This window comes from Varroa jacobsoni, unplaced genomic scaffold, assembly GCF_002532875.2.
Source record: "Varroa jacobsoni isolate VJ856 unplaced genomic scaffold, vjacob_1.0 scaffold_1151, whole genome shotgun sequence".
NCBI lineage: Eukaryota > Metazoa > Arthropoda > Arachnida > Mesostigmata > Varroidae > Varroa > Varroa jacobsoni.
Genome location: NW_019214053.1, coordinates 105381 through 120012, shown reverse-complemented (window position 1 = coordinate 120012; position 14632 = coordinate 105381). Strand labels below are relative to the sequence as shown.

General features: G+C 41.4%; 1 protein-coding gene across 1 annotated transcript; it reads left to right on the top strand.

Annotated features, from left to right (window-relative positions):
- The first annotated feature begins 29 nt into the window (after positions 1-29).
- Positions 30-14439, top strand: LOC111267134 (ubiquitin carboxyl-terminal hydrolase 24). The gene is made up of 13 exons (XM_022845164.2): positions 30-376; positions 2665-2833; positions 4525-4736; positions 4949-5243; positions 5498-5685; positions 6040-6154; positions 6350-6672; positions 6901-7158; positions 7340-9013; positions 9190-12089; positions 12290-12400; positions 12612-12906; positions 13064-14439. Exons 1-13 carry the CDS (start codon positions 170-172, stop codon positions 13898-13900), a joined length of 7584 nt encoding a protein of 2527 aa, XP_022700899.1. The 5' UTR covers positions 30-169; the 3' UTR covers positions 13901-14439.
- The last annotated feature ends 193 nt before the right edge of the window (positions 14440-14632 follow it).

The following is a 14632-nucleotide window of genomic DNA, read 5'->3' as shown; positions in this document are numbered from 1 at the left end:
CACGCCTCCTAGTGATGATGGTGCCGCCTTTGGCGTGAGTGTAGTGTGGCATTGTGAAATGAGCGTGAATAACGCATATATGAACAGAATGAGCTTTACATGAAAGTGTATAGGAATAATAAGTCAGGTGTGGAGTCTTGACACCCCAAATTGTGCTTTGAGCTGCTTTATGATGGATGAACAGTTTGCGGACGACGTAAACATTGCTACCTTGTGCTCGATGGGATTCTGTGATGTGACGGCAATAAAGAACGCGCTGAAAAAGGCAAACAATGATGTGAGCGAAGCAGTATCGATTCTCACCGCAGAACCCCCAAGATTTCCCGAAATCAGTTATGATTATGGACAGTCCTCACAGCAGCAACAACAGCAGCAGGTTTGTGTACAGTAAAACCAGTGCTACCCACAGACACCGCTATCATAATAGTACCACTAGAACAAAACACACCGGGTGGTTCATTTGGCTTTACTCCCCACTTTACTGTTAGACATTTATTTATGCCATTCTGATAGTCGAATCAGTTATAGTATAACCTGGAAGGCGCTTGTAATCATTTTTTGGAAGGCGTAGGTGTCCATCCGGCGGAACCCGGTTAACCGGCTATAAATAATCCACAGAAGAGCAAGCATGCACGAGCGTACAGAATCCGTCTTTGGGCGGCGCTAGTCTTTCTTTAAGGCGCAATTTCTCAGGATGGTTGTCATATGAACCGTTCTGTTATATACTACCTTTTTGGTGATCGAAACCAGTGGTTTTTTGCAATGCCATAAGACATGAGACTTTAGGTCCATATACGAACGCGGACTGCACTATTCTTCGTTGCTGGAATGTTAGGCCGCCTGTTATCTGCCTCACAGCCTTATCAAGGTAACGGTCACTCGTTGTCAGTTGGCGGCCGGTCATATATGGGCGCGAATGCACGCGGTAGGCAAGCAGTAGTTAAATCGATGAGATCTACCGTGTGCGGTGGGTGCCCGTAGCCGCCCTTGTAAGAGAGCCATTAGCAAATTTGAGAAACCAATGCTCTGTGTTCTATAATATTAATGCAATTGATATGGTGATATAATTTGTTTACCGACTACTGGGGATTACGGATTTTTGGGTTTTGTTTCAATCCATCGAACCACACGCAGGACGAAGCAATATGTACTTACGCAATTGTTAATGAAGTCCTAATTATTATTCTATGAGGTTCTAATTGTTTTTTCCAAAATGGCGACTTTACTGTATAAAACTAACGAACGCTTCGTAATTGACACATAAGCCGCCATTGAACAGCGAAATCAAAGCTAGTCGCTATTCGCCAACTGCTTACTAGATAGAGGTTTGACTGTGTCATGTAAACGAAACTGACATTCGACTAAAATGAAGCCATATAATTTATTGAGCATATTTAGAAACCTGCAATTCGAAATTGCTGGTTTTGTAGTAGTTTTAAATACCCTATCAGTTTTAGCTACTCAAGGGCCCACGTAGATTGTTTTTGGGTCATATCGGTATGTGATCATACCACTGTAAAGCGTAACTGTTGGAACTGATCGCGGTTTTGTATCTCGTTACTTGTTACGTAAGGCGCTCATTAAGTGGATTGAGCAACTTCTGGTATTCGCTAGGCACAAGGCTGATATTGTCACAGTTGGACGAAATTCGCGCCTGCCGGCCGTTTACTAGGAGGAGGAAACGCCAGTTAGAGATCACTTAAGTCCACTGCCGATTGTGCCCTAATTAAATTAGAAGGAGTAATATGAGTAATTGTCATGCATCAATTCAGTCCCTTTTTTTTTTCATTTCAAAATTTAATCTCTTATACGACAGCGCATACGGAAGGGTTTAGCGAATGTCGCAAGTGGTGTGCACAAATTTGTTACTCTTCTTGTGAAAAAAAAGTGAATAAATCATGTAAATAAAAATAACAGCAATTGTGAACCACAAAACACAATGACACAGCTTATAATGACAAAGGAAATTGCAAAAAGCGAAACAGAGCTATTTCTTAAATATTTTACATTTATTTCAAGCACACGTCAATAAGTGAATTTATATTTAATGGACTGTAACTCCATCTATAAGTACGTGCAGTATGTGCATAGGCAAGCTTTTGCTCACAAGATAAGTTAATTGTCACATATTGTACTTTTGTATCGTTGTGCCTTTATCTACTTTACTTACACATTATCAGAAGTTCGATCGTTGTTTAGCTAGTTTTCTTCCTTAGTGTCAATAAAAAAGCGTAATAAAAACCCGTTAGGGTGACATTATTGTGGAAAGAGTATTAATTTGTAAGCGCATTTAAAATCAAGAAGAGAAGCCTTGAAGTGGGGAAGAGTGTTACTGATTATACAGATATGTAAAAAAAACAACTGATAACTAATGAACATTTTTTAGTTTTTTAGGTCTTAAAACAGGAGTGATATTAACATTGTGAAACTGGAGTGAACTTAACCATTACTACTAATGAATGTCACTTGAATGTATGTTTGAAAATTATGATGCTGTGTTCTTCAACTGGTCGTGCATGGGATACGACCCCCAACTATTTAGGCATGATAAGTAGTAGTAAGAGTCGGTTAAATGTGATAATACATAAACCTGTATTGGTTAATTCGCATTTCGTTTGTACTTTTTTGTTGTTTGCGGTTTGATTGGTCTGTTTTCTTGTGCAGTCTGCTGCATCAACGTCACCCATGGAGCCCAACGATCCGCTCGAGTTTCCATCTTCGTATCTGCAAGACTTGCAGAGTCGCGTTTTCGTGCAGGACTGGTCTATCCCCTACAAAGAAGATGAAGCTTTAGCGCGTTGCATGCACGCTACAATTCGCCTTGTTGAAGCCGGTTTGTTGAAAATAATTTATTTCACCATAATATTTCAAATTATGGAAAATTCGATGATAGACGACTCAGATCATAATAATCTGTTTAAGCGGTACATAAAGCCATTTATAACCATCTGCAGCTACAGTACATTATGCAACAACTGTTATTAATGTCCATCTTAGAATTGTGCTATATACTTGTGTTTACCTTTATAGTCACTGTTTTCGAAGAAAACGAGAGTCAAATTAAAATATTAAAAATATTACGTTAAAGTGTAGCATAAGTCCATAATGAAAAATAGGTTCATAGCAACAAAAAACGCTCTGACTTGCAAAAGCATGGATGTTAACTGTAAACATGATTCCTACATGTGGCCTATTTTTCCTAACGATCGATTTCTGTTATACCTAAGAGTAGGTCTTTCAGTAACTTTCTCCCCTAATATTTTAGGATATTCACGATATTTTGATCAAAATAATGACTGTTTTGCAATCGGAAATCCAGAACAGCTCTTTAACAGCGGCACTTCGATTGTCATGTCCTCCTTGAGACGTCTACAAAATTGAATGCTTTCGATATTAAAACCGCGTCTCTGTATTGTTTCAGCTTTGAGATGAGCAAGCACTAGCAACTAAAATCGTATGAGGCTGCTTTGTTTTGGGGTCGAAGGCTTTTTTGTGTTATCAACTCCGAATTGTTTTATACCAGTACAAATTCCAGTCGTGGTCCAAAATAAATAACACCGACAAACACGAGCACGATGCAAAACTTCAAATTTTGCAAATTTGTAAGTTCAGACAGATTTCTCAGAACCACCTGGTTTTTGCTTTCAGCCGTCAGAGAAGTCCACCGTCTGCCAGATTCTACAGTCAGGTGGCCTACTTGCTCCTCACGCGCCGTATTCCGTGATGGACGTTTCCCTCAGTATAGTCTGTCTACGCTTGTACGTGTTGTCGGCATATTTCAACACGATCCATATTTGATAGGGACTACTTACATTCATCTAGAATTTTGCGGTCTGTTTAGGTGATTTTCATGAAGGGGTGCGCTTCACGACCCTTCTCTCTTAAATACACGGTTGTGCAAAATCGTGAAGATAGTAATGCACTTCTATTGCCAAACACCATGAATTTCAACTCAAGTGATACTAATTGTTTCGCTTACCACCGCACTGACTTCTTTTTTTGGATTAAAAAAAAGCCCGAGATTGAGAGAGCTATACACGCTACAAACATCGTCGAGGCTGATCTTGTACGCCGAGTATAACCTGCTTTGCATGAAAATAGTAAATCTGCAATTTTTTATAACGAAATGGATAATTTATATATATATAGCATACATTTTGATAATATAGTGTATGTATTACTTTATTTGCATCATGCTACTTCCTTAATATTCCTTACTTTTTCAGGTTAAAATACGCGCAATTTAATTTTTTTTCCACATATAGAATCTTAACATTATCCTAACTTGTAGAACCGAACTTCAAAAGTGTATATCTTCCATTGATATATGTTACACGATTGATCTCTATAAAACTGATTCAGAGTAGTTCAGATATCTCCAGTGTATTCACGATAACCTAATACGCATATATTAGTGAAGGCGAAAGCTTTTCGATGTCGTTCATAATTTAGAAAAATTAAACGAGTTTCACTCAACCTACTATAATAAATATTGTGGTTCTAATTTATTATGTATCTGTTCAGGAACGGCGGATTCAGACGAAAGCTGTCGGCAGTTTGTGGAACATGTGATGCCGGAGTGCTTTCGCAAATTGTGTGCTTCGTTTCCTGTTTCTTCCTGGACTCAGGACGTCCAAGAAGGTGTTAAGCACATGGCGCTTATTTTCGTTGATGTATGCACAGCCTACTTTAGGGTTGGCTTGGCCCCTGACAGCGTCCTTAGTATTTTATCAATTGTAAGTTCTATGGGATGCTACGGAATGAAGTTAATGAAAATGTTAATGAGCCTAAGATTCTCGTTACCTTTCTTAATCATTTGTTCCTCATGGTTAAGTTAGACTTGCCTCAAACCAACGTAAAAAAATGTAGATGGTTATTTAACATGACTTTATCCAACAAACCAATTATAAACTATTTTATAATACAACCACCTTTTTTTCATCATTAGATCCTAGATCCCGAATGTGAATTTCACGTAAGAAATCGAAATGCCCGTTACGAGGAGCCGTCCGAGATTACTGACCCTTCACTGGAGTTTGGTTGGCTACAGGAGATTATCAATAAACTGGCGAATACGGGCTGTACCCAGTTAATGGTTCAACTGTTTCTGCGGGACGAATTATCGGGACCTGCAATGGCTGCGATTCTGCAGCCACTCTCAAAGCCTGCCCAACTGTACAGACCAGACTCAATGAAGCGGTTACTGGATCCATGTGTGCATAAGGCACTTGATTTTGTCAATGGTGAGTAATTTTAAAGTCTGTAAATTGGTACTATTATACTTATAGATATTATTGATTTATGATTTTTGTTATGGACGTTAATGGTCAATTTAATGTTTGAGGTTGAAAATCTACCCGTCAGTAAGCTGCATTCGAGTTGGCTAATGGAAAGTTCCGTAAAAAAATTTACCAAAATATAATCTAGCAATGTATTGATCTAGCCATTTAGAAATCAGGATTTACCTTTTAAACGTTAAACGGCTCTTCCTTTACAGGATTGACAGATGTCGATCTTCGAACTAAGAACATTTCCTACCTCCCTGAGCTTGTGAATGCTCTTAGGCAATTATCTGCGTTTCTATGGCCGGATCAATTGCAGGATTTTACTGGAACATCCATGAAAGTAATCCTACGGCTTCTCAGAAGTTCACACTTTGCTGCACGAACATGTGGATTCAAAGAGGTCTGTTATTGTGACGTACTTCTCATATATTTACCACTCCCCTACATTGTCATAACTATTACTTTCTTTTATAATCGAAGGAAAAAAGGAAAAGGACAAAATATATAATATATAATGACAATGTCGATAGTTTTGTACGACCGGCTTGTTGAAGGTCAACATACATATTTAGTCCCCGTTATGGCGTATTGGATGGCATGTTTGCCGGCTAAACTGAAAGGGCATGTGGTGGTTTGTAATTGAATATGAGCATAAACATACTTACTTTCGTCTGATTGAATGCTTAACTGCGATACCAGATGTAAAACATTTAACGTAAATCTCTAATGAAACAGTGAATTCTATCCTATTCAGATAATTCAGTTAATCGAAGAAAGCGCATCAACGAAGCAGACTCGTGTTGGCATCGCAAGGAGCTACCTTGTCACATGGTTCACTGAGAACTCAGTTCTCCTCCTCGTACTTGAAAGTACGTATTCTATGAAATTATTATTTATGTACTCTTACTTTCACTGACCAAATACTTTATATTTTATCTTTGTCACCCGCACTCAGTATTTTCTCTCCCATTTTCACAAAGGTGTTTATCAATGTTTTGAAATATGCTAACGACATAGGTTTGCCATTGTAATCTAAGTTTTTTTTACTTTTATAACTATTCCAGACAACATTGAACAATCTCACTACAATGACAAACTGAAGTTGGTTATCGAGTTCGTTGCATCAACACTAAGCGAGACTGATTTAGAGCGTATATGGGCGATGCAGGATCGACAGAATTGTACAACGGCCGATAATGTTCACCACTGCGTTGCAGCGGCCGCTTGCCACTTTAGTGAACCTCTTTTGAGATTGCTGTTACAGCTGGTAGAGACTTCGTGGCAACGTCATTGTTCCGAAGAAGCGAAAAAACGCCTTATGACTTTTCTTGGAAAAATGGGCAGAGATCTTATTGCCGAAAGTGCACCCGTTGATAACCCTCTGTTGGTACGTAGCCTAGATAGCGACGCGAGTTCAGCATAGGTAATATAACTTTCACACGAGTGCTTGGGTGTGCTCCAGAAACAGCAATAGTAATTTTCGGTGAATTACTACATTGTTAAAACCACGTAACTTAATATCGCATCTAAAAATGAAAGGCGTCACTAAGGAGTTATTTTTTAATTTACATTGTAAGTTGTAAGACATATTCTGCCATAAATACTCTATTTCTAGACCCTTGAACTCATTTGGAGGTTGGTCAAGACACCGCACATCAGCCGTCACCTTGTAGAGCACTCACTTGAACAGCTACTGGCCATCCTCGCAGCTTTAAATTCGATACACAAACATAAGGCGAAGAAGAAGTTTGCGGATGCTTGCGTGTTTGATATCACTTCTGGGACGCTGGTGTTATCTTCTTTGCGGTTTCTTAAATGGATTCTTTGCGGAACTTCAATGACGCGCAGCGCGCCCAACACAAAGCAAGATAAGGCAAGTCTCAGATGTTCAAGGGGGAAGGCAAGCAAGCTCCTCACGTATGGGAGGTGCAATGAAGTCGGTGTAAAAGATTAACTACTGCTTTGTTTAATTTTGACCTAAGCACGATTTTGCCTATTTTAGATTTAAACATGTATGGTGCTAATCGCTCTGTTTTATGCGCTTTTTGTTATAGAATTTTCTCGACGAATTCAAGGCTAGCGTCAAGCTTGTATCATTGGCAACAAAGAGTCTCTCCGAGTGTCACAAGAGATCGGTTGAGGCGTACATTGCATGTCGAAAGGCGGACAGACACGCGGCACTCTTTACGAAGCATTCTCCACCTACGCCATTAAAGATGCTCAAGGATACAACTCCCCTAGAAACATCAACCCTTCTGGACAATCTGTACACTCACGAAGAGTATATTCTGGAACACCTAAATTTTCTTGAGTTCGCACTTAACCAGTGCAACGAGTACTTGTCACTGCAGGAAGCTGTCCAGATCTGGAAAACACTTTCCAAAGAAAACATGAACTCGTGTATATCTGATCAAGAAATGTGCTTCGATTTTTTTGTTCGTTGCATGAGTGACCTTGACGAAGAAACGCGTCTCAAACTATTTGAGCAAAAGCTTATGCAAATCGACCCTTGCAGCATTGGCCAAAAGGCGTTTTTATGCTTCAAAGCGTTTTTCGAGGCCGTAAACCGCGACGCGAAAAATTTACGCAAAAATGCCTTTACCGTTGAGAAGCCAGTGCTCATTGGAGCCGACTACCTTTGGATGCTTGTCCTCAACAACGAAGTAGATGAAATTGCTGAATTAAGTATTGATTTTATACTTGACATATGTTACCGACAGCTGTCACCGGTACTTAAAAAAGATCCGGTCAAACTGCACACACAGTTTGCCCAACAGTGCTACGTGAGACTGCAGCAAGTGGCCGATAGCTGCAATGATCCACAGCTTGTAGTTGCCATCTCCAGTGCGGCAGCTGGAGGAGCAGGTGACAGCGCCGCTCCGGATAGGTTTCCAATGCCGTCGTCAAACCAAGCGATCTGCCGCCTACTACATTTAGTTGAGCGATATATCTCATCTATTGAGTCAACTCATAATAGCGTTCGCGTTCGAGCACCTCATGGAGCATCGTGTTTTGGCTATCCAATTAGTTTAAGGTGCACAACCGACGGAACAAACTTTCAGCTTCTACGTTGTCACTCCAATGCCACGATTTTGGCAACTAAAAAAAAAGTTAACCAACTGTTGGGTACATCAGCACAGACAACTCTGTGCTATCTGAATGGCGAGGTGTTGTTATCAACAGCAGATGACACACGACGCCTTTGTGATGTCCCTCAGCTAATGGAAACTGAGGACTGTTGTGTATACGTGAAGGTACAGGGTGGCTCATCGCGGGACAAGGAGGCAGCAGGGGGAAGTAGTTCACCTGTTGGTTATTCTTCACACCTTAAACCTTCTGCTGCCTTTTCCCCGTCTAATTATTCGGAACAAGAGAAAGAGCTACCTAGCGTGGTCATCGCGAGCAATATTGCCGTATTCAACATGCTTTATCAGCTAGTTGCTGCGCTTGATAGTCCAAAAATCGTACGCCAGGTGCAGACGCTACTTGATCTGATGCCTTCTGATCCACAAGTTATCGCTGCACTTGATTCAATCCGCAGTGGTACCAAGGTCGATCCCATGGTTCCGGCATCAACTCAACGCAAGCTTGCCTTCGACGGACCTGCACGGCCGTCGGTAGTACTGCCACTCCAGCGGCAGTTGTCGCAGCCGATCAGCCAGAAGGAGGTGCTACACAAACTTTTTGGATTTACGGGTCAGCCTTTCAAATTGCTGTATAACCTTCAAGTGAGTTGATGTTTAATTTACTGAAATATACAGAAATCTAATCTACTGTTCAATTGTTGTTTATTACCCTTATGATTTCCGTCTAGTAATTATACTCATATTGATATTTTTATATGGGAAGGAGGAAGACAGGCGGCAGTTATTTGCTACCATATCGAATTCTATTTTGGTTTCAGGTTTTAAGTGCTAAACTTATGCCAGTGAATCAAGACAACTTCTCTCAAGCTTTCTGTGAAGCATTTGTGCGCGCTGGTGGCGTGGGTATGGTACTCAGCGTGCTTCACCAGGACGCCTTCTCCGCGGAAATTGACTACAATATTCAACGCGGCTGCTACTTTTCAGCGCTGCAGGTTCTTCGTTTTCTGTCTTGCGGGAAAAGTGTCCTGGATTCAGCGATCCAACCCCCCGCAGACACTAACCAACCCACTGATCCGTGCCGCACTCCTCTTGCTTCGCCAGCAAAATGGCCCTCGCAAGCTTCTTCGGGCAAAAAAACCACGGTCGATTTTATGCTTCCTTCATCATCGAAGACGGGCTTAACACCCCGCAAGGTTGATCTACAGCTTCTCATTCTGCAGATGACCGTAGAGGAGTTGCACACACTGCTTGATGCGATCATACGGGTAGCGTGGGCTTCGGCTGTTGGGTGTCTATCCGCTGTCAACAACAATTTACCCCCGAAAGGCGGTTACATATCGGAGACTCGTAGACAGGCACAAGGTCGTGTCGATAGCGGTAGCTCGGCGGGAAGCAATGGGAGTAACGATATCGACATGCAAAGTCTATCAGCCAAGCTTGTCGATAATGGTTTCCAACGATTAGATTCATTACTAGCAATTGAAGCACTAGAGTTCCTTGTTGAGTGTCTCGAGCAAAGAAAAATGCACGGATTAAGCTACTTCAAGGCACTTCCGTGCGTTGATTCATTCATCATTGATCTTCTCGTGAATGCCACAAGCACAAGTGTACGCAAAACAGCATCACAAGGTTTCTACCACCTCAGCCAGTTGCAGCAGGACTCTGCTAGCTTCTTTCTGCAAGTTTTACTGAAGTCGCGACTACCCTTCTGGGTGACGTCAAGTCGGGCTCGGGGTCCCTCGCGCCAGGTGTTGTCTCAGTGTCTCGAATACTTCGATCTCGTGTATCGACTGCTCTGCGACACAAAGGCTAACCACACACAGTATGACGTAGATACCGGTCAGATGCTTCTAGAAGAAATTAATTGGTTGCAGGCCTTCACCACGACGAAATCCTTAGAAGAGACCGATGGGCAGCTAATGGCTGGCCACTTCAGTCTGATAAAGGCATTGTTGCTATGTAATGAGGAGAAAAAGAGCACTCTAGATATTAATCTTATCGAACACCTACTAGAACAGTACCTATTTCCAGCATCATCTTTCATTAACAAAAAGACGACCAGGGTACCGTTTGAGAGTTTTCAGCCAAAATGTACGACAAACGAGAGCCGTCGGGCAGCTTACCAGATTCTCGTTGAACTTTCGCGGGGTTGTTTGACAAATATGATGCATATTACTCACTGGCTCCTTAAGCGGCACCACCGACTGAATAACGAACTGGCCAAGGAATTTGAATATGAGCCACTGATTAGTGGTCGCAGTAGTTCCGGTCTAGTTGGTTTAAAAAATGCTGGAGCAACTTGCTATATGAACGCTGTACTCCAACAAATGTTTATGCAACCCCAGCTACGAGAAGCTGTACTAAGCGTTGAATGTGAAAAAAACGTCGATCTCGATACCATTCTCCACCAACTTCAAAACGTGTTTGCACATCTCAATGATTCGCAGCTCGAATACTACATTCCCGAACAATTTTGGAACTCCTTCCGACTATGGGGAACACCGGTCAACGTGCGCGAGCAGCACGACGCGTTCGAGTTCTTCACGCATCTCGTTGACCAGGTGGATGAATATCTTGAGAAAAAGCTAAGTACTGACGCACTATTTAAGCCATTCTACGAAGGAATTTTCTCAGATCAAAAAATTTGCCAGGGCTGTCCGCATCGCTACGTACGTGATGAGTCATTTATGGCCCTAAATCTACCGGTAAAGAGCCAAAGTCTCGTTGAAAGCCTCGAGCAATTTGTCAAAGGAGAATTACTTAGCGGTGACAATGCGTACTTCTGCGAACGCTGCGGTCACAAACGAGATACAGTTAAGCGGCTCTGCATCAAGAAACTCCCTCCGGTGCTCACCATTCAGTTAAAACGATTTGGTTTCGATTTTGAGGCTAATCGCGCCGTTAAGTTTGACTACTACTTCAAGTTTCCGTGGGTGCTCGATATGGCACCGTACACTGTGGAGTACCTGGACAAAAAGGAAATGGGTAGCGGCAGGGGTGGAGAGCTATTTGATGCCAACTGCTATCAACTTGTAGGCGCAGTGGTCCATAGTGGACAGGCTAATGCCGGTCACTACTATTCGTTTATTAAAGATCGTCGTGAAAAGCACGATCCTAATACGTGGTTTAAGTTCAACGATACTACGGTTGAAAAAATTGATTTAACCGACGCGACGCTCGAGATTGAGTGCTTCGGTGGGAATTATAAAGCCAAAGTGTCTGATACGTCATCCTTCTATCCGGAAGATCGCGTTCGACACTGGAACGCCTACATGCTCTTTTATGAGCGAAAAGATTTGTTCTTGAGGAATCCCACGTCAACAAAAACACCTAAAAGTGGTAAAAATCGTTTCTCCTTCTATATAGAAAAAGAGAAGCCACTGCATGTAGCTTCTAAAAGCGCTTGCCTGGCATCCGCCAAAGCCGACAGTCTAAGCCAGTTAACAACGCTTGTAGACCACGGGGAACGCAGAGGATTATTTCCTTCACGCGTACCACCGCACATTCAGCAACAGGTGCACGAAGAAAACCTCGAATTTATGCACAATAAGGAGATATATAACAAGGACTACATGAAGTTTATACTGCAGCTGTGCTCCATCAACGCAGAGTGTGTGCAAGCCAGTGACAAAGATTTCGAACAACTCATGGTAGAGAGCATCAAGTTAGGCACCCACTTCCTTCTCAATACCTACTTGAAATACAAGCACAAAGACAGGTCTGTTCGTGCATAAATCTTGCGGAAGGAAAGAGGCAAATAACTATTGTTAGAAGTTTTAAATATGCTGCTTTTCATATGAACTTATGCCAAATTATTTGCAATTACGTAAGAAATAGCTTTCAGCCCTCAAAAAAACGACAACCTTATTAAAATACCTGAAATGAATAACGATACAAACTAAAGTACTATTTTTACAGCGGATTTATTGAGGAATGGATTGCGGTTTTGGAAAAACTACTGCTGCTTAGTCCATCGGCCGCTTTGTGGCTACTGCGTTTTTTCGCACAACAGGGTGCCAGTCTTCTCAAGTACGTTTACATTACTCTATACTTAATGATCTACTAAAAACTCAGTGAACAGTTAATAATTTATATCGTAGACATCATAAACATCGATAAAAAGTTTTAAAAACCTAGAGCGCCGATACTTATAATGCTTTAAAATCTCATGGCGAAAAATGCTGTTTTCATAATGCTAGCAACTGACATAAGGTACTTGGTGTATTTCGTATAATTACAGACTATACTTGTTAGATTGTCCTCTACGGAACATTCGGGCATTCTTTGGTCAAATCTTGAATAAGTGTCTTCAGGCGACCAAATCATCCGAGGTAGAAACTGTCATTGACAAATTACTCGTTCTGCTTGATAAAGAGGTTGAGGAGAGCTGCAGACAGTGCAACGAGTACCTAACAGTATTGTCGTCGTACGCTCAAATGGGCACGTTGTCCTGCCAGCAGATGTTACGCCTCCAAGCGTACAAGCGTTTAGTTGTTTTTCTGCTTGGCGAACGTGCCTGTGAATTTGAAAATGATGTAAGTTCACTGTTGCTCTTAAAAATGTGAACACAAAGTTTGAGTTATCATTATGGAGCCCATCAAAACCCAAAAAATACAAGTGCGGATACGAATCTAAATTTGTAGTTTTATTTAAGGCAATTAATTATTAATTGTCACTATTTTTCCGATATAGGAACAGGTTCCTCGTCGCTGGAGCGCTAGTCAAGCGGCCGAATTGATCTTCTTGCACCGTACATTGGCTAGTCTGATCCAGGCGTGCGATCTTTCACCACTGTATTCTCATCCACCAGAGATCGACCATGTGATTCCAGTGTCCGTGGAACAGCCGTTACCGTTACCGGACGACGTACGTCATTCTCTTACCGCACCAGGCGTCTTTAGACTCATTCATGAACTTGTGTGCGCCTGTGCCGAATCTTCATTGACCCACGCACGAGCCTTGTTCAGCGTACTGGCCCAACTAAGCTTCTGCAATCGAGAACTATCACGAGTGATTATCCGGCAAGCTATGGTGCTATTTGCAAATCTACCATCGAATGAGCTGCGCAACTTATCGCAGCTGCTAATGAAATTGCTACAGGTACAAGATGGTTTACGCGCGGAACGTGTAGAACTAATTATCAATGGTGCGCTACCCCCTGATCATGATGGTATCCTTGCAATTGTCGCTGCTAGCCAGGACAACGATAGTCGGCGAGCCTATCAGGGCATCAAATTCCTTGTCACATTGGCTACTAAGACTGAAACAGCCAAGGAATACCTCCTCAAAAGTGTACAGAGTTGGCAATGGGCCGTCGAGTGGCTCCAGAACCAAATGGAGCGGTTGGTCAGTAGTTCAGACGGACAAGCTAAGGACGACGGCGGGGTTGAAATGAGCAATGAGGACTCAAACACAAAAACGTTTCAGAGAACTGTATCTGCACAGGACACATTAGCCGAAGCAACAGCGCTATTATCTGAACTCAGTTCCCCTGAAACGGGGGAAGTACCAATGGAGACAGATGGCTGACAGCTTTATCCAGGCCTATCGAATTTCATCGGTCCTACTCTAAATCTCCCATTCGTGTCTGTCACTGTAGGACGTGTCTGTCAGGATTTTGTCACTGTAGCTGCTGGCGATTTTTATATATAGCTTAGGTAAAAAAAAAATTGGGAACATCTATTATTGACTCCAACAAAGGATGTACTTATGGCCTCTTCTTAGATACGGAATCTGAATAATACAAAGGTAGATTTGGTATGTGGGTGGTTGTCGTATGCAAGCAAATGTATTTTTGATAATGAGTAATAAAATTAACAGTAATACTAAAAATTAACTAATAATTAAGGCTTTATGGCAGCAAACAGTGCAGCCAGGAGTGTATAATATTCTAGTTGTTACACAAGAATGAGCGACTGAAGTCTGGAATGTACAGCCTTTTCTGTCCATATGTTGTATAATAATAAATATAATAAAGATATATAAAAAAAAAAAAGACTATCTTCTGAGGATTGTAATCGACAACGATCGAAAAATAATTGTACTTGTTAATAAACCTGTTTTCATTATCACTCGTATTTTCTTTTGCTTTTTTGATATCCACCGACTCTGCTTTTAAAGGTATTTGCATAGATCAATGTATCTCTGAAGTTTTAACCTGCTCACTGAGTGTGTCCATTCTGAATTGCAATGGAAATACGTATATAATATTTATATAATATATTTGTATATATAGTATTTTATAGATAGAATTGGTCATTT